At 36.2% G+C, this 16,347-nt stretch overlaps 1 protein-coding gene across 1 annotated transcript in view; it reads left to right on the forward strand.

The window, feature by feature from the left end:
* LOC102225386 (growth factor receptor-bound protein 10) overlaps window positions 1-15,340 on the forward strand; it is a 71,121-nt gene extending 55,781 nt beyond the window's left edge. The window contains exons 7-17 of the mRNA XM_023330704.1: window positions 1,750-1,865; window positions 2,247-2,321; window positions 6,452-6,589; window positions 6,673-6,783; window positions 7,049-7,147; window positions 7,579-7,647; window positions 8,394-8,510; window positions 8,842-8,905; window positions 9,017-9,104; window positions 9,189-9,282; window positions 9,696-15,340. Coding sequence (XP_023186472.1) covers window positions 1,750-1,865; window positions 2,247-2,321; window positions 6,452-6,589; window positions 6,673-6,783; window positions 7,049-7,147; window positions 7,579-7,647; window positions 8,394-8,510; window positions 8,842-8,905; window positions 9,017-9,104; window positions 9,189-9,282; window positions 9,696-9,842 — 1,118 coding nt within the window. The 3' untranslated portion in view covers window positions 9,843-15,340. The remainder of the gene's footprint in view (window positions 1-1,749; window positions 1,866-2,246; window positions 2,322-6,451; window positions 6,590-6,672; window positions 6,784-7,048; window positions 7,148-7,578; window positions 7,648-8,393; window positions 8,511-8,841; window positions 8,906-9,016; window positions 9,105-9,188; window positions 9,283-9,695) is intronic.
* The last annotated feature ends 1,007 nt before the right edge of the window (window positions 15,341-16,347 follow it).

A 16,347-nucleotide genomic window follows, 5' to 3' on the forward strand; every position in this document is an offset into this window, starting at 1 on the left:
AAATTATTTTCATTTAGATCTTAGTTCTCTTTTTTTGTTGAAGACGTTTTAGTTAATGCTACTTTTCTGTAATACGCTGACAACTGCTGTGTAGCTGACAACTGTACTTTCCAGCCTTATTTGTTCAAACGTCTAATTAATGGCCTTGAGTTTTTTGTTTTTTTTTCATACTCTCAGATTTTTTGTCTCTGCAGAAACTCTAGGAAGGTGTAACAAATGAGGCCAACAGGTCCAGTTTCAGATAGTATTTGTTTTAACACCCTTTATGTTCGATATGAATCAAGTGTAGAACACTCAAAAAAAAAGTTAAAATAAAATAAGGCTTTTTAGCTATTTTTAAAAATATGTGAATGGGAACGGTTCCATTGTGCACAAAAGCTGCTAAATAAGTAGTTGTTATGGTGACCCCAAGAAAATAAATAAAGAAATAATAATATTACTGTAATACAAAATTAATAAAGAAAAACTATAATGCATGATAGGTTAGAAGACAATAAAGGAACAGCACACAGCTTGAAAAGATAGAACTGTTCCTCTGTGTCGCAGCCCAATTCTGGCACGCAGTTGAATGGGTGAAATGGCCCTTTCGGATAAGTAACATTGACCTCTATTTGTCCGATTAAAAAAGGTTAACAACTATGGCTCAGGGAGTTGGAGCTGCCAGGGTGAGTCACAGCTGCAAACATGCCTGACTCATGGGGCAACAGGCTGAAGTGGAAGGAAAGAAATTGGTCATGACAGTGTACAGAGATCATGACAGAGGGCATGAAAGGGAGGGAACACACATAGCTAACAACAAAATTAAGCTTGGACATCACGTACCACAGCAACTTATTCCTGTTTGTTGTACTCCGTTTAATTAAGATCTGTTATTTACCTAATTATTAGATTCTTATAAAAAAGCCACCAATTAAGGCAGTAGCAGACATTGAGAGAGTGGAGAAACTGTGTGACTCACTTTCTGTTTAGGAAATTGATTGACTGAAACAACAACAAAAAAATAATTACCACAGTTGTGACTATATTCATACAAGCTCAGACGTTGCTCTGACTCACAGCTTTATATTAACCCACATCAGGAGGTTTTTGGTTTTAATATCAGCAGTCGGTTAATTTTAATTTGCCTGAAGCTGTAAAACCAGCCTGTAATTTAAGATTGTTTTAGCCACAAAATAAAAGACAGCATTCTGCTTTAATTCACACAGTTTCTGAACCCTGTGGGCAGCAGTTTCATTATTGCCTGAGATGATGTATGATTAAGTTGAGAGTATGCCAGCCCTGTTCATTTATTCATTCATAACACTTGTGTTCCATTAATGTGCAAATGAGTAACGGTGCAACACTGTGACGTTCGGTTTCTAAAACAAGGACTAACAAGGCGCGGATTGTGGGAAAAAACTGCTTGATTTGCATTGGGAACAGGTGGGGGAGTCGCGCGCTGCTGGAATGTTTTTTTATAGGAAATTAAAGGTTCCAGGAGCCTAAATTTAGAGCAGCCAACAGTAAGGGTTTGTGCTTTTTATTTCGCTTTCATTATGTCACTGTTTTTTATTATTATTATATCTCTTTCTGTCTGAAAAGAAATCCCAGTGACTTTCCGTTTATAATGTGACGTTTGTGCTGTTGTCAGTGTTCCTAAGCAGTTTTTATGAAATATGATTTTTATTTTTTATTAATTTTTTTGATGTTTATGTTTTGATTCAGACAAAAATAATTCTTTAAAGTAAACGGTGCCCTCTTTGTTTTCAGAGCGCTGTCTAGAAGACCACGAGCGGGTGGTTCAAGTCCAGGCCTCCATGAGTAGCGACAGTAGATTCCTCTTCAGGAAGAACTATGCCAAATATGAATTCTTCAGAAACCCTCTGGTTAGTAGAACGTATTTTTGCCAGACGTCATTTCATCCACAATGTCACTTTTGAAAAATTCTTATTGAGATATCTTAATACATTCAAAGCAACCACAATTGTGTTGATTGTTCCTTACTATCTGTAAAAACAAAGATGTTTTGGGCAACCTCATTAAAAATCCCCCAACAAAATCTGATGTAGTTGTCTACTTTTCTTGAACGGTGCGACCTGTTGTGACAGGTCTGCTTGTTGAGAAACTCTTTTGTTGCCCTTGTGAAACACTATGACAGCAAGTGAACTAATGACATTTGCTTGACGTCTGTTGCTGTCACAACACCTCCGCCCTATAATTATTGTCACAGTCTCTGACATGTCCCCTTCTTCCTCCTCCTCCGCTAGACATTTTTCCCGGACCACATGGTTGCATGGTGCCAGGAAAACGATCATAAAATTCCACCATCTCAACTCCTGCAGGTACGAACCTTCCTCTCTCTCTTTCTCTCTCTATTTGCGTGTCTGTCTTTGACTGTCACTCCTCCTCCTCCTCTTCCTTCTCTTGACACGCACGCAGTGTCGTTTGCTCAGAGTCACCACCTGCCGCGTACTGTACAATCAAGCTGGCACACCTCACCCCTGACCCTTAGACAGCATGTCTCGTCAGAGGCAACAGTAATAACTACTGTTGATCCTTTGTTGACACACGACTGTCTCGATATGCGCACCACAGCCCAACCACCTGTGATGGATGGAATCAGGCCATTTGAAGCACAAAGTGCAGCCTGCCTCGCAAGAATAGACTCAACCCTTAAACATTTTGTAATATTACAAGCATCGACTTATTGGAGCTTATCCTCAATTTATGAGATAATTCACAAAAAGCGATACATTAAATAAACAGTCAATGTAATCTCAGTACAAAAATACTCTACAGTAAAAAAAAAAAAAAAATCTGGCAATATCCAATAAAATGACAATGAAATAAAACAAACAATACCGGATTAAAACTAATTAAAACCATTCCAGTTAACTAAAACCAACTAACATAAAAATGAATTAAAACCAACATTTCCCATTTTCTCAAAGGTTGGAAAGATTGGTTTTCAGAAGAGAGTTAAAATCAGACAGAAATCATGACTACTTTTCATAACTGATGTGGTAGAATATGTTAATAAGACAAGCAAAAGTTGTGTTTATGGCCTTGAAGAGTGGCAAGAAGAAAAAGATGGAGGAACGAAAACCACATAAAGTCCCATTTGAAGTGTGGCCTCAGATCACACTTCAGCAAACCTGAGGAATATTCCATCCTCATTGTAAAACATGGTGGTGGCAGCATCATGATGGTGTGTGTATTTGTTCTAGAAGGGAGGCTGTCAAAAAACTGGGGTAGTGGTTATTAAGATATTAAAATCCAACATAGGAGACAATGTTTTGGAGCTGCTATTGAAACACTCCCTTTAAGTTTTTTAAGTTTTTTTTTTTATGTGCAAAGCTGCATGAGAGGATTTACTGAGGCAAACTGATTCCAAATGACCACAAATACAGGTACATAAATGTCTGCAAAACCACAAGTTTATGGTTCTAATGTAACAAAGCGTGCAAAGCTTGAAGGAATATTAACAGTTTTGTAATGCGCTGTAGTTCCTTAACTAATTGGAAGTTTGTGCAGGTCTGCATATGTGCGACAGAGCTGCCTCTCAGTACTTGGGAATTTGAGGGGCTTTGGTCTTAAAAAAGCCCCAGCCTGGCTCTGTCTTGGAGAACTGTCAGAAACCGATCCTTCTGTTCATCCTTTGCACTCAGAGAAAGCCGTTGGCCCTCCTTCTGATTATAGAGACGTGGCGCTCGACATATATTAGGGATTGGAATGAGCTGGAGCTGTGTCAGGAATTCCCTTTGTTTGACTTCTACTAAATTCACAATCTTTTTGCTCAATTAGAGCACAGTACAAAAGCAAGGCACTCTCTGAACTGAGCTCATCCAGGTGGTTGCAATAATCCATATTACACAAGAAATATTTGACTGTGGGAAGTCAAGGTGCTGTGGCTCTGATAGAAGAAGGCTGTTTGAGATATCGTTGCATGTGAATGTGTGCTTGGCCAGTGTTTGAAAATGCATGAGGCCCATAATGATATTCTTTTTTTTCCAAAACACTGCAGAACATGTGCTTCAGATATTGAAGAGGCTTCTGGCACAGTTTGTCTTTTCAGCCACAAATCACAGTTCCAAATCAGATTTATTAGCTCAAGCTGTCACTTCACTTATCAACCTAACCTGCTTCAGCCATCTGGTCTTGTCAGATTCACACCCATGTCACAAAGATAGGAGTTTTGGACCAACTTTGGACCACAAATAGAGCTTCTTTCGTCTCTTGCTGCTCTTTAATCTACAAGCAAAAGTGTTTATACATCTTGAGCTTTTTTTAGATTTTGACAAATGATAGTCTAAAACATAAATGTGCTTAATTGGGATTTTATCTGATTGTTCAATAAAAAGTCACATTACCAACCCTGTGGCAATGCTTTGTAGACTTGCCTTTAAGTAGAATTACTGCTATATGTCTTTTGGCAAAATATTAAATATAATATACTTTGAGAGGCTAAATTTGTTTGTCCATTCTTCTTTGTACATTCAGCCCTACAGTACAGATTGGATACTGAGTGTCTTTGAATAGCAAACTTTATATTTTGCCCAAAAAAATCCCCAATTGGATTGGAGTGGTCTTGACTCGTGTCATTTTAACATATGAATGCTTTGATTAAAGTTCAGGTTTAATTTCTGACCAATTACCCTTCATCTACCAGAACTACTTGGTTCCTCAGCTAGTAGGGACTTCGTGTGGCCCGTCTTTTTGTCACTGTTCAATAAAAGTCACATTTAAACAGTTGTACAGAAAAGATCAAGGGGTATGGATAGTTCTACAAGGTAACATACAAGCCCTTAGTGCTAAAAAACAAACTGGGCTTAAGGCGTTCTACAACGTCTTATTGCGTTGATAATGAGCAGGCTTTCATGTAGGTAGATCTTTGGTGTGCAGAAACCTGATAGAGCTGTGGTTGCCAGTTCTGTCAGCTGTGCTGTGGTCTCCTGTGGGAGCATCGTTTGTGCCAAACATGTTTCCAGTACCAATAAATGTATTAGTAGAGCTAAAAAAATTCTAATTAGAATCATCCTATAGATATTTGGGTCAGAGCGAGACGGGAAGTCTCTAAATAACTGCTCCGCTTTATAGATAATACATTTCACCCCTCTGGTATTACGATGACAGTGGAGCACATTCGGCTATCACGCAGACGGCCCCAGAAAACCCCTGATATCACTCAGCACCGCAGTACACAACAGCCAAGCATGGGCTGCAGCAAGGTTCTAATAGTACGATAAAATTGATTAAAAATGCCACCGTTTCACAGTGTTTACACAAAAATGTACATCGTGGCCACATTCTGTTAATTTATTTGTTTATATGTGAAACTAATGAAAAATACATCATAAAAACTTGGTGAGTTTAGTTTTTAATGAAGCATGTCTGTTGAACAGATTATTATACCTTTTAACCATATTAGTCTTTTTATAGAAACAGAATATATCAAGCTGACATTAGCCAGTTGATGAAGTTCAAGTTCAGTCTTTAGTGGTCTGCTTTCCAGATGCAGCCTGTTTCGTAGGAGCCTTGCTTGAGTCAGCTATGCACAGTAACATGTGAGAAAGTGGCAGTGCTGCATTGCTCTGCTACATACAGAGAAAACTCAGTTACTCAAGCACTGTCTATGCTACCTTAGTGCTGACTTGTAGAAAATTTAAACTGTAATAAAAATTAAAAAAAACTTGATCTATTTTAATACGCCTGGTAGATATCCTATGCAAAACAGGAGATTATTTTGCACACCAAGTATATTGCATTTTATTTCACATCTATACACATGTTAACTGTGAAATGTAATTCTTATCCGGATTTAGTTCGTCTAATGTTCATCCTAATCATATCCATGATTTCAGGTCAAAGTTTCTTTGTTAATATTTAAGATTCCTACTGTAATGTGTTTTGCATGACTATAGTTCTGATTATTAACCATCTCGGGATCAATTAATAAATAATAAATATGCAGTCATATTCAATAAGTCAAAATATGCATACCGTCTGAAGATAACAACCTTTGAGCATGTATTAAATGTACTGTTCATCAACTGTAAATTTCTGCATTAATTTTTTTTTATGGTAATATTCTAATCTCGAATATTATGTTTTCATTACTTGAAAGCAAAAAAAATCATAATAAACATAAATAAAGGCTTTAAAACATCAATGTATTCATATTAATTTATATAATGCATTTTAATTTGTGAACTGAGTTACAGAAATACATTAGCTTTTCAATAAGATTCTACTTTATTATATATAATTGCAACACAAAGCACATAAAATGAATGTATTTTTACATGTACATAAATTACCCTCTTTCTTTTACAAACAGTAACAAAGTATGCTTTTATACAGAGATCAGGTTACTCTGTGTTGTTTATATTTACATTACCTACTGCTAAATCAGAGCTTTAAGGCTTCAGATGTATGGAGTCAAACAATAAAAATGTTCCTGCTCCATTTTCAGAACTTCCTTTCGCCCAGCACCTGCCCAGAAATCCAGGGATATTTGTACATGAAAGATGTGGGCAGGAAGTCTTGGAAAAAGGTTTATATGTTCCTGCGCCGCTCAGGACTCTACTGCTCTACAAGAGGAACCTCAAAGGTAAATGTAATCTGAGGAGAAGAGATTACTGACGGCAGCTGCTGCTCGCCCTCCTATTCTGACTTCATTCCCTCTGTCTCCAGGAGCCCAGATATTTACAGTTGCTAGCAGACCTGGAGGACAACAGTATCTTCACTGTCATCACAGGAAAAAAGCAACATGGTGCACCCACAGACTACACCTTCTGTTTCAAAGTGAGTGTCAGACACTGCAAGTCAGATTAAGCTGATTTTATGTCATCATGAGAAGCTGAAATTGTGAAATGTTATGAGCTGAGAAAACATCTATATCCAGTTTAGCTCCTTGTTCAGCAGAGAAATGTTAACACTCTCCTGAATGGTTTAAAAATGCTTTACCTTTAAATGATCTACGAGCAAAGTAGATAATTTAGGCACATGTGTTAGAAATGGGGAGTTGACTATGCCATGAGATTAAACTCTACATGTTGTTGATTTGCAGCTTAATAAAGCCATAGGAGAAACAAAGGAGCTGAGGATGCTGTGTGCAGAGGATGAACAAAGCAGGACCTGTTGGATGACTGCTTTCAGAATCTTTAAGGTACCTCATCAATACTATCTGTAGTACTATCCAGTTACCAGCTTTCTATAATTTGGTGGATGGGAAGAGTTTCTGGAACAAGACTAAAATAAAAGGATGTAATGTGATTGTTTTGTTAAACTGTCAAGATATGTGCATTATGTTTAATATAGACATGAACCAAACAGTTAGAAATTTGTATCAGCCAATTTTTATTTTTTTGGATTGGTTTTAATCAATGATGAGGCACATTAGGTGCATGGAACTAAATATATACCCAGAGCACTTTTTTTCTCATTTTTGTGTTAGAGTCCTTTGAAAAAAAAATGGAATTGGAACTTAAATAAAATTGAAAATCTGTACTGGCCAAGAAAAGTGTGATTGTTGCATCTGCAGTTCACAAATAAAATTGTTGCACTGGTTTACATGTCTGTCTTTTCCCCCCTTGACAGTATGGGATCATATTGTACCAGAACTATAAGCAAAGAAAAGCATTGCTTTCACACTTTTCAGCTCCTGTGGTAAGTTTTTTTATTTTTATGTTCTTTATTAGGTTATTTTATTTTTTATTTATTTTCTTTATATCTGATAAATTATCCCTAACAGGCAACTTCAGACAAATCATCTTGAGTGAATCAGGGTTATCCACGCCCAGTATGTCTTTAATATTTATGGCTGACAGATACAATAAATTCATACTGCTGCACATCACAGAACTATAAAGTGATTAATTAGATGTTAAAATCATTATATGTATTTTTAAGTTAATTTTGAATTACTATTTTTTATTTTCATTATCATAGATTTAATTGATTTAATGATTTATTTATTAATTTACAGCCTTTGGATCTTGAAGATGTGTAGGATTTGTACATGAAACATTACTTCACTTAAAGAGGATTTGGTCTGAATTTGACTCACAGGTTAACCAGTCTACGATCGAGTTTGTTAAACAAGTGAAAGGTTCATTTGAATTTATTTAATGCTGTGTTGCAGCTTAAGAACTATTAAAATAATAGTAATCCTTTGTGATTTTATCATATATTTAGTTCAAACTGTTATTTATTCACAAGAGTAATTTATTTTTGACACATTTAAAGCACTGTAGTTCCATTTATTTATGTACATTATATTAAAAAAAATAAGTAGATAAATTTAAACTCTTAAATACTCCTTGCTTTGTAAGCTGGCATGTTTTGGGAAGGAATTTGTTCACATTCCAACTTCATCTCCTTTTTAACTGCTGTGTGTTTCTGGCTCCCCCTAGAGGAGTGTATCGGAAAACTCCCTCGTGGCAATGGATTTCTCAGGGAGGATAGGTCGGGTGATTGATAACCCAATCGAGGCTCAGAGTGCTGCCTTGGAGGAGGGACATATGTGGAGGGTGAGAAAAAGACACTATACATTGACAAATAAAATTTTAATATAAATGAATGTTTTATGCGATATTTGAAAGTTGTGATGTGGTAAAGTTTTTTTCTTTGACAGTGAGGCAAGAGCTTAATATTAATTTACTATTTTCATTAAGATTTTTTGCATTCACTCAATCTAGTTTTTGTATAACTTTTGCATTTTAACATTTTATAAGAATGATTTGTGAGCAATCGAATTCAAACTTTAGTCATATTTGTATAGAATTGCTAGAAATGTCTTTGTTGCTCTTTGTGTCATAAAATAATGACTGTTGCTTTCTGTTTCTGTGACATTTCTTTCAGAAGAGAAATCGAATGAATGCTTTAGGTTCCCACAGTCCCTTACACCAATCTTCACTTAACTCAGGTAAATCTCTAGTACATAAAGAATGAATAACCTGGTGTTTTATCCTACCTTTTTGTATTCTTTTTGCTCTGAATCATCATTGAAACGACATTATTTTTGCATTCTGTGCAGTCATCCACATAGCTCAGTTGTGGTTCTACGGCAGGATAACCAGAGAGGAATCCCATCGTATTATCCACCAGCAGGGACAAGTAGATGGGTGAGTCAGCTGAAATGGTAGGAGGAAACGCATCCCGAAAATATTTTTTTCTCACACAGATTTTGTCTTCTTTCTACTGTGAAGGTTGTTTCTGCTGAGAGTCAGTCAGAGTAACCCAAAGGCCTTTGTCCTCACTTTGTGCCATCATCAGAAAATCAAACATTTTCAGATCCTACCGGTAAGCATTTTATCTTAGTGATGTCTTCCTCCTACAAGATTCTACCCCCTCAAAAAAAGAAAAAAACCTTGTCAAGATGTAACAACATAAAGGGTTCTTGCGTAGTTGAAAGTCTGGAATTTCACCAAAGTATTTGGAGGATCAGTATAAGTACAGAAAAAGATAAGAGTGTTGTGAGTTACGTCAGTTTGTCTGCCTATCTTTCCGTTTGAGAAAAATAAGGAATTTTGACATAAAAGAAGTGTGTGAACCTTGAACATAAATAAGAGAAAACATTTTATTGTGTTAAATCTTGAGGTCATAATTACAGGCAAGTTCCTGCAGACATTTTAGATAACCATTTTTTGTCTATAGAAGACAGGTTTTTCTTGGTTGTTTGTCTTATGCCATGTGGTTCTCTTGTTTTTATTCAGTGTGAAGAGGACGGCCAGGTCTTCTTCAGTCTCGATGACGGCGAAACCAAATTCACAGACCTGATTCAGCTGGTGGAGTTCTACCAGCTCAACAGGGGCGTCCTGCCTTGTAAACTCAAACATCCGTGCACCGTTGTGGCCTTATGACATCTTCGGACCATGTGACCGTCTGAAACTTGACCTGACTTTGCCTGAAAACTAACAGACAAAGCAGAGGGGATCGCTGTTCTCTCTGTCGTTTGTTCTTATCTTTCCAAGAAGCTGGTGAATTGACTGATGTTTCGCTGTTGTCGTTTTCTATTGTGAGTCTGCTGGACGTTGCTGACTGGCTGGATTTTTTTTTCTCCTGATTTTCTTGGACGCTTTGTGGAAGCCGATGCACGACTTGCTCACGGGGTTCCACTTTTAAGAAAAAAGAAACAAAGATAAAAGAAATGAACACTGCCATTTTGTGTCGTCACTGTTGCAAAAACGCTTCATGAGATGCTGGCAATATTCATCAATAAGCTTGGGGCGGCCTCAAGGGTTATCTCTCAAGAATCGACTTGATTTCTCTTAAACTGGACAATCAGCAGGAAAGTTGAAGCTATTGTGTGGACCATTTGGTTTCCTTCTAACTAACTGCAGTGTCATTTAAGCTGTTGATGGCACATTTTCAAAATGTATATTACAGATGGAGACTATGTTCCGTTGGTTTTAAAAGTCGCTGCGGTGCACATGGCCTTTAAAGGTGCATAGCATATCTTTTGGTGCATTACTCAACTCGACAAGGTGCCACCACACCATGTCGTTTATGGCGTGAATGGGCATGCCCAAATTTTACCGTGAATTAGATCTGAAGGCACCTGGCGGTCCTGCGTGAAATTCTTTTCAGTCTTTGAACTGATGCGTTTGTCAAATCTGCACTGTCCTCCCTTTTAGACATTTCCTCAGCACAGTTCCTCAAATAATTCAGTTTTTGTGTCTTTTTTCCCCACCATCTGAATGTTTGCAGCCCTATGTAGGTCACATTAGCCACGGCAGATCACTTGGTGCTCAGCATTCTGGGTAGTTACACCATCTCCAAGATTTCTGCTTCAAAATATCCACAAAAGAGTCCAATTTTTTCATAATTTTGCCATTCAGTCATTAGCAGCTAAGTCAGAGCAGATATACTAGACAGACAGCTGATTGTATTGTTCAGTTTTTATGATTCAGGTATGGTAAAAGGAGCTTGGGACCGAGACTATATTATTGCATTCATACAAATATTGCCATTTTAATAAACTGGCCCATTTTAAAGAGTTGATTCAACTTGCAGTCATTTGGCTTTGGATAACTTCTGCCTTTTATGAAACAGTTTTCCACAAACCTCTGTAGGGCCCATTTCACATTGGACTAAGAGTCCAATGCAATTCTAAAAATTTGTCATTGCACGTTCTTGGGAAGGTTTGCAGTGAGCATCCATAAGACACGTAATAGAATGTGAAATTTAGCTCATTTGTTTTGAAAATAACTTAAGTGTTCAGACTGTGGTGGTTCATAAAGTAAGTGGTTCATAAACTACAGGGTACTACCTCGAAGGGACAGCGTTGTCTCCTCCTCCAAAGCTGTTCTGGCGCTGATGGTAGAGATGGAAAAATATCTCCCAGACACAGAAAGAAACTCTAGGTTATGTGGAAACAACCTCATAATGAGGATGTTGTAATTTGTTGAGTACTGCGAAAAGAGAAGCATCCTCATTGCCTTCAGCATGGAGATGGTTTATCAAACGGTTTGAATGACAAGTCATTGAGATCCTGGAGACTGTAATCCACTGTTAATCCAGTGTGATGTGGGCCTTGTGAAATGACAGGAAACACAAAAGAGAATGCTGTAGATTGCGTGAAAAACATTATACCCAGATTGTGCTGCAACTTTAACATTTTGTTCCATAAACGCTCACCTGAAAAGGACATGCTTGGAAATACAGCACAGTGTTCTCTGTAATTCAATGAGTGTGGCCTTTTTCCTCCTTGGCTTACTTGTACACATACAATATTAAATGCCACCTCTGCTGTCTTCTTAGAATTTTAAATGGCAAAACTCTATACAAGCTGCTGGTATCATGTAAATTATATTTGTAAAAACAGAAGCACATTTGAAATGCATTTAAAACAAAGGATGCAGACCCTTTTTGCATCATTCTCGTTTCACAAAATGTAGTTTGCTACTGAATGTTGCAAGTAGGAAATGGATTGATTGAGATAAATTTAGTAGCTATGTTAGTTCTTTAACCAATGTCTGTTTATTTGTCTTTCACTCTCACCAGAACAGTTGTTGGAAATGTTGGCTTAAAATGTTTCTTACTTGATTCCGTTTTGTGATTGGCTAAGATCCTGTTTCTGTAATTAGCAAGAGCTAAAATAGTTTTATTGTAAGAGTTGGATTTTTACTTTATATCAACAGAAAACCTATTGAAAAGCAAAATCTATTTAACCCTAAACTCAACTTGAAGTCCTTTTTTGTTTTTTACTTCCTTTTTGTCACTTCTCACAATTTGCTGCCAATACTTAGAGTATCCTGCTGTGAAATGTCTTTCATAAATAGCATTTTTTTTTTTTTATCATTTGTACTCCTGAGCTTTTAGATTTTCCTTTTTGTTGTTTTTAGTTCAGGGCATTTTTGGTTGCCTTGTTTAGCTAAACAGCCAGCGGATTTTTAGATACGTGTACTCTTGTACATCAACAGCCATCTTTCATTGACCTGCAGGTTGTTAAAGGATTTATGTCTATGACCTGAGATCCAGAATAGCAGCACTATGTTGTCTCTCTGTGCAAGGTCATCATAATTTATCTAAGATGCAATGACTTTTTTTTTATTTGAATGTCTGGTTTTTATTGTTGCAGCAGTGTGTATTTATTTATCTGGATGTGTCTGATTACTTGAAAAATGTAGACTTTTTTGTTCTCTCCTAGCGCTGTCTCTGCTGTTTTTCGCTTGTCATTACCATGAAATCATTGTGACTATTATATTTGTAATGACATTACCTGAAATTATGTTTTCCTTTTTGTTTTAAATATTCCCAAAAAAACATCGAGATACACTAATTTCAATTTTGTGGCCAATTTCCTGTCCTACATTTTTACAAGTGCTTTGACCTTCACATATGGAGGTTAGCCTATTCCAGCTTCTCTTTGAGAACTATAAAATAAGAATATGAAAGAAGCATTTAGATCCCTTTGTTCAAGCCTCCCTGATGTGAGCATTCAATAATTGTTTATATTAGGAGCAGATGCTTCTCACTGTAAAACTGTGTTTTGCTAATATTTTCTAACAAAGGCAAAAATGATTAAGGATTTCACATTTTAAGCTTGCTTTAATAACTGATATCAATGATTAACATAATTAGATTAATCAAAATGGCATTAATATTTAAAACAAACGCAAAATAATTATGGGGTTCACATTTTAAGTTGGTTTTAGCAACGTATGTTAGCGATGTGTGCTTTTTTTTTTTAGCATAACTAACCAGTCTGTATTTTCTAGAGAATATAGAATTCCAAAGAGACTCCCAGCATTTCCAAATCCAGCATGTTCTTGGAATGACAGAGGTTAAGAGCTAAAAGAGAGTAACATTGCTGTACTTTGTTTAGCTCACCTGTCATTTGCTGAAAGTCTTGCTCTCTTTCACCCTCTTGCAGCATAATTTAACCACAGGCCTGTCTCATAATGTCTTTGAAAACTCAGTTCCTTTCTAAAATGCTTTCACCTGTGTCCTTTGAATTTATCTTAAACACCTTACTGGTACTAAAAATTGATGACATAGTCTCCTACCTTCAGTTACTGTCTCCAACCCGAAGAGTATTACTTTCAGTGTAACCAGGTACCGCTTAGCTTGGTGCAGACAGTGAGTTGAAAAAGAAGCTTTGATCAAGATGTCAATCCGCAGATTATGATTTCTCATTTCATATACATTCAAATGATAAGTATCACAAAGTTATGGTTAAAGCACACTGACAATATTAATGTCAATTTTACCCTTGAGAATGAACAGCAAGATGAATGTTGTAAAAATAAAAACACAAAAGAGGAAAAGGAAAATAGGGTTTCTTACTGAAAATACCAATAAATATGCGTACTGAGTAACCGCTTTTCTGAAGCTGCCCTCACTCTCCTAGTCTGTTAAATGTGTAACTTAAGAAAACCACTAGGTGTCACAATAGAGCAGCAGTTTACATCTAAAACATAGAAAGTCAAAACAAATACCCAATTCAAAACCACTGTCAAAAACCTCAGTCTGTGTAGATAATGGGTATAAACTGGCCTTAATAGACACAGGAATAGGAAGTATCTTTCTATTTGACCCTTTTTTACCTCAAAGTCCCTCAGCCAGTGGAGAATCAAATACAGCACAAGCAGCCTTAACAAACTTAGAAAGTAAGTATTGAAAGCATGTAAGAGCAGACAGTATCTGGGTAAAACAAACATCTGTAGATGGTTGTAAAGCTGATAGTTGCTCCATACAGATTTACTATAAAACTTTAAGACAATTTCAGTTCAAACCAACAGCTTCCTTTTTTTTCTGAGAAATTTATTTATTAGGCAAACTGCAATGTTTAATTGATTATGTTTTATCATTTACTTAATTGTGGATTTGAGTTGAAATTGGTGAAATTCGGGTCATGTCTATGGTGATATCACAATAAAACAAGTGGATTGCTCTGCAGTTGTTCAAAGGTTTAATCTAATACCTGTGAAATTAATTTCCACTGAATAAGTTATTCATTTTCAACAGGCTATTGTGGAAAGGTCTCTATGTTTATGAGAAAATAATATTATTTACCATAAACCCTGTCACTTCATCAAGCCAAAACAACTTTTTCATAGATAAAATGGTAAGAACTCTCAATCTGCGTCATTCTCCACTAGTGTTTATCCCATTGTGTCACACTGAGATGAAACTACTTTAGCAAGCTCAAAATACGCAACCTAAAAATGGGATACAAACATTGTATGTTTGTATTAAAACAAACATACAATGTTCGGATCAATAAATCTGATCAGACCATTTTTTTCTAAACACAGAGCTATTTAAAAATAAAGAAAAATAGCAATAGTACTGGTGTAACGCAATCAGTTTTAGTGGCCATGGAAGCTGTAAATTAACTTTGAGGTGAGCATTAGGCCTGGCATGAGGTCTAAATTATATTTATAAAGTCCATGGACATTTTGAATTAGGAAAAATGGTTCTTAAGCCCAGCTAAAATGTGCACAAGCCTAAAACAAATTCTCAGCTTTTCAACTCCTTTGCCCTTTTTGCTTTTTGAATGAGTTAAAATCCATATGTAATTTTTTCAGCTGTCAGGGTGCAAGATAATCTGGTTGTTCAAATGAGTAAAGTAAAAAAAATAATAATAATAAAATAAAATCTATGAAAACTACCATGCATTTCAGGGAATGTGAACAGGAAAACTGACTTCTCTCTTTTTGAGAGAGCTTCTATATTCATGATGTGCTTTGCTTCAGTCTGTAAATAGTTGGTTGGCTTACTGTAATCTTTTCAGGTATTTTTGTAAAAAAAAAGAAAAGAAAAAATAAGGGACTGATATATTCTGTTTATTGATATTAGAATAAAATGTTAATACGTTGATATAAAATAAAGTTAAATGTGTGTTTATTCACTATCCTGGACAAAGAGTCATATTCCCTCATCACCTGCATGAATGTCGTCCTGATTTTGAGCTTTCAAGCTTTCAATGATGCATTTGAACTGTTCTTTTACAGGCTGGACTGATAACAGAGCAAATCATTTAATAAATCTGAGGAAAAGTTTGAATTTATTATGTATTTTTTTTCTAGTCCACAGAGGCTCAAACATTATACACACCATGTGTGTATGGTACAACCCACTGATATTTGGTTGGCTGTTGTTTAACAGTTTTCACCTCAACCAATTCAGCTGGATTTATTCTTCCATGATGTTTGACCACTTCCTTCCAAATTCAAAATTACTTTATTGATCCCAATGGAAAATTAAATGAAATTCTTTTGAAATTTCTTTGAAAAATTAATTATAAAACTTAGCTTCCTGGCACAGACAATGATTTTCTGCTTTTCTATGTGGTTGGTATGAGGTCTCTTGTGGTGCTGTTCAGTAAGCTCAATGCCAGCAGTACTAGTACTTAAAAGAAAGGGGTTGGACTGATTAATGATGTCTTTGTTTGATTTTCCAGACTTGTCCACATCAGTATCATAGAGACTGCAAGAATGACAATGATTGTGCAACAATATGAATTTGAAAAGACTACAATAAATTCTAGGGCAGTATATAGCGTGACACTTTGAAGATAGCCGTTGAATGAAACTAAACAGTTAGGTTGGCTAAAACAAGAAAGCTCATCACCCAAAAACACTACATCCACAGTAAAACATGGTGATCGCAGTAGAGTGCTCTGGGCTTACTCTTCTTCAGATGGATCTCAAGGTGGATAAATTCTGAACAGTCAGTTTTGACACAAAGCATTAGATTAACTACTAGAAGGCTCAAGATGAAGATGGATATACAAGAACAAGCGAGGATTTAGGATTGGGTTTACTTAAGCAAATATCCTTGTGGAAAGTTATTAGTAAAAAAGGTCAAATTCTAAAGGAACCGAGATTTTCTGACTATCCACAAGATGGTGCTGTTCTA

This window comes from Xiphophorus maculatus, chromosome 3 (assembly GCF_002775205.1).
Source record: "Xiphophorus maculatus strain JP 163 A chromosome 3, X_maculatus-5.0-male, whole genome shotgun sequence".
Lineage (NCBI taxonomy): Eukaryota > Metazoa > Chordata > Actinopteri > Cyprinodontiformes > Poeciliidae > Xiphophorus > Xiphophorus maculatus.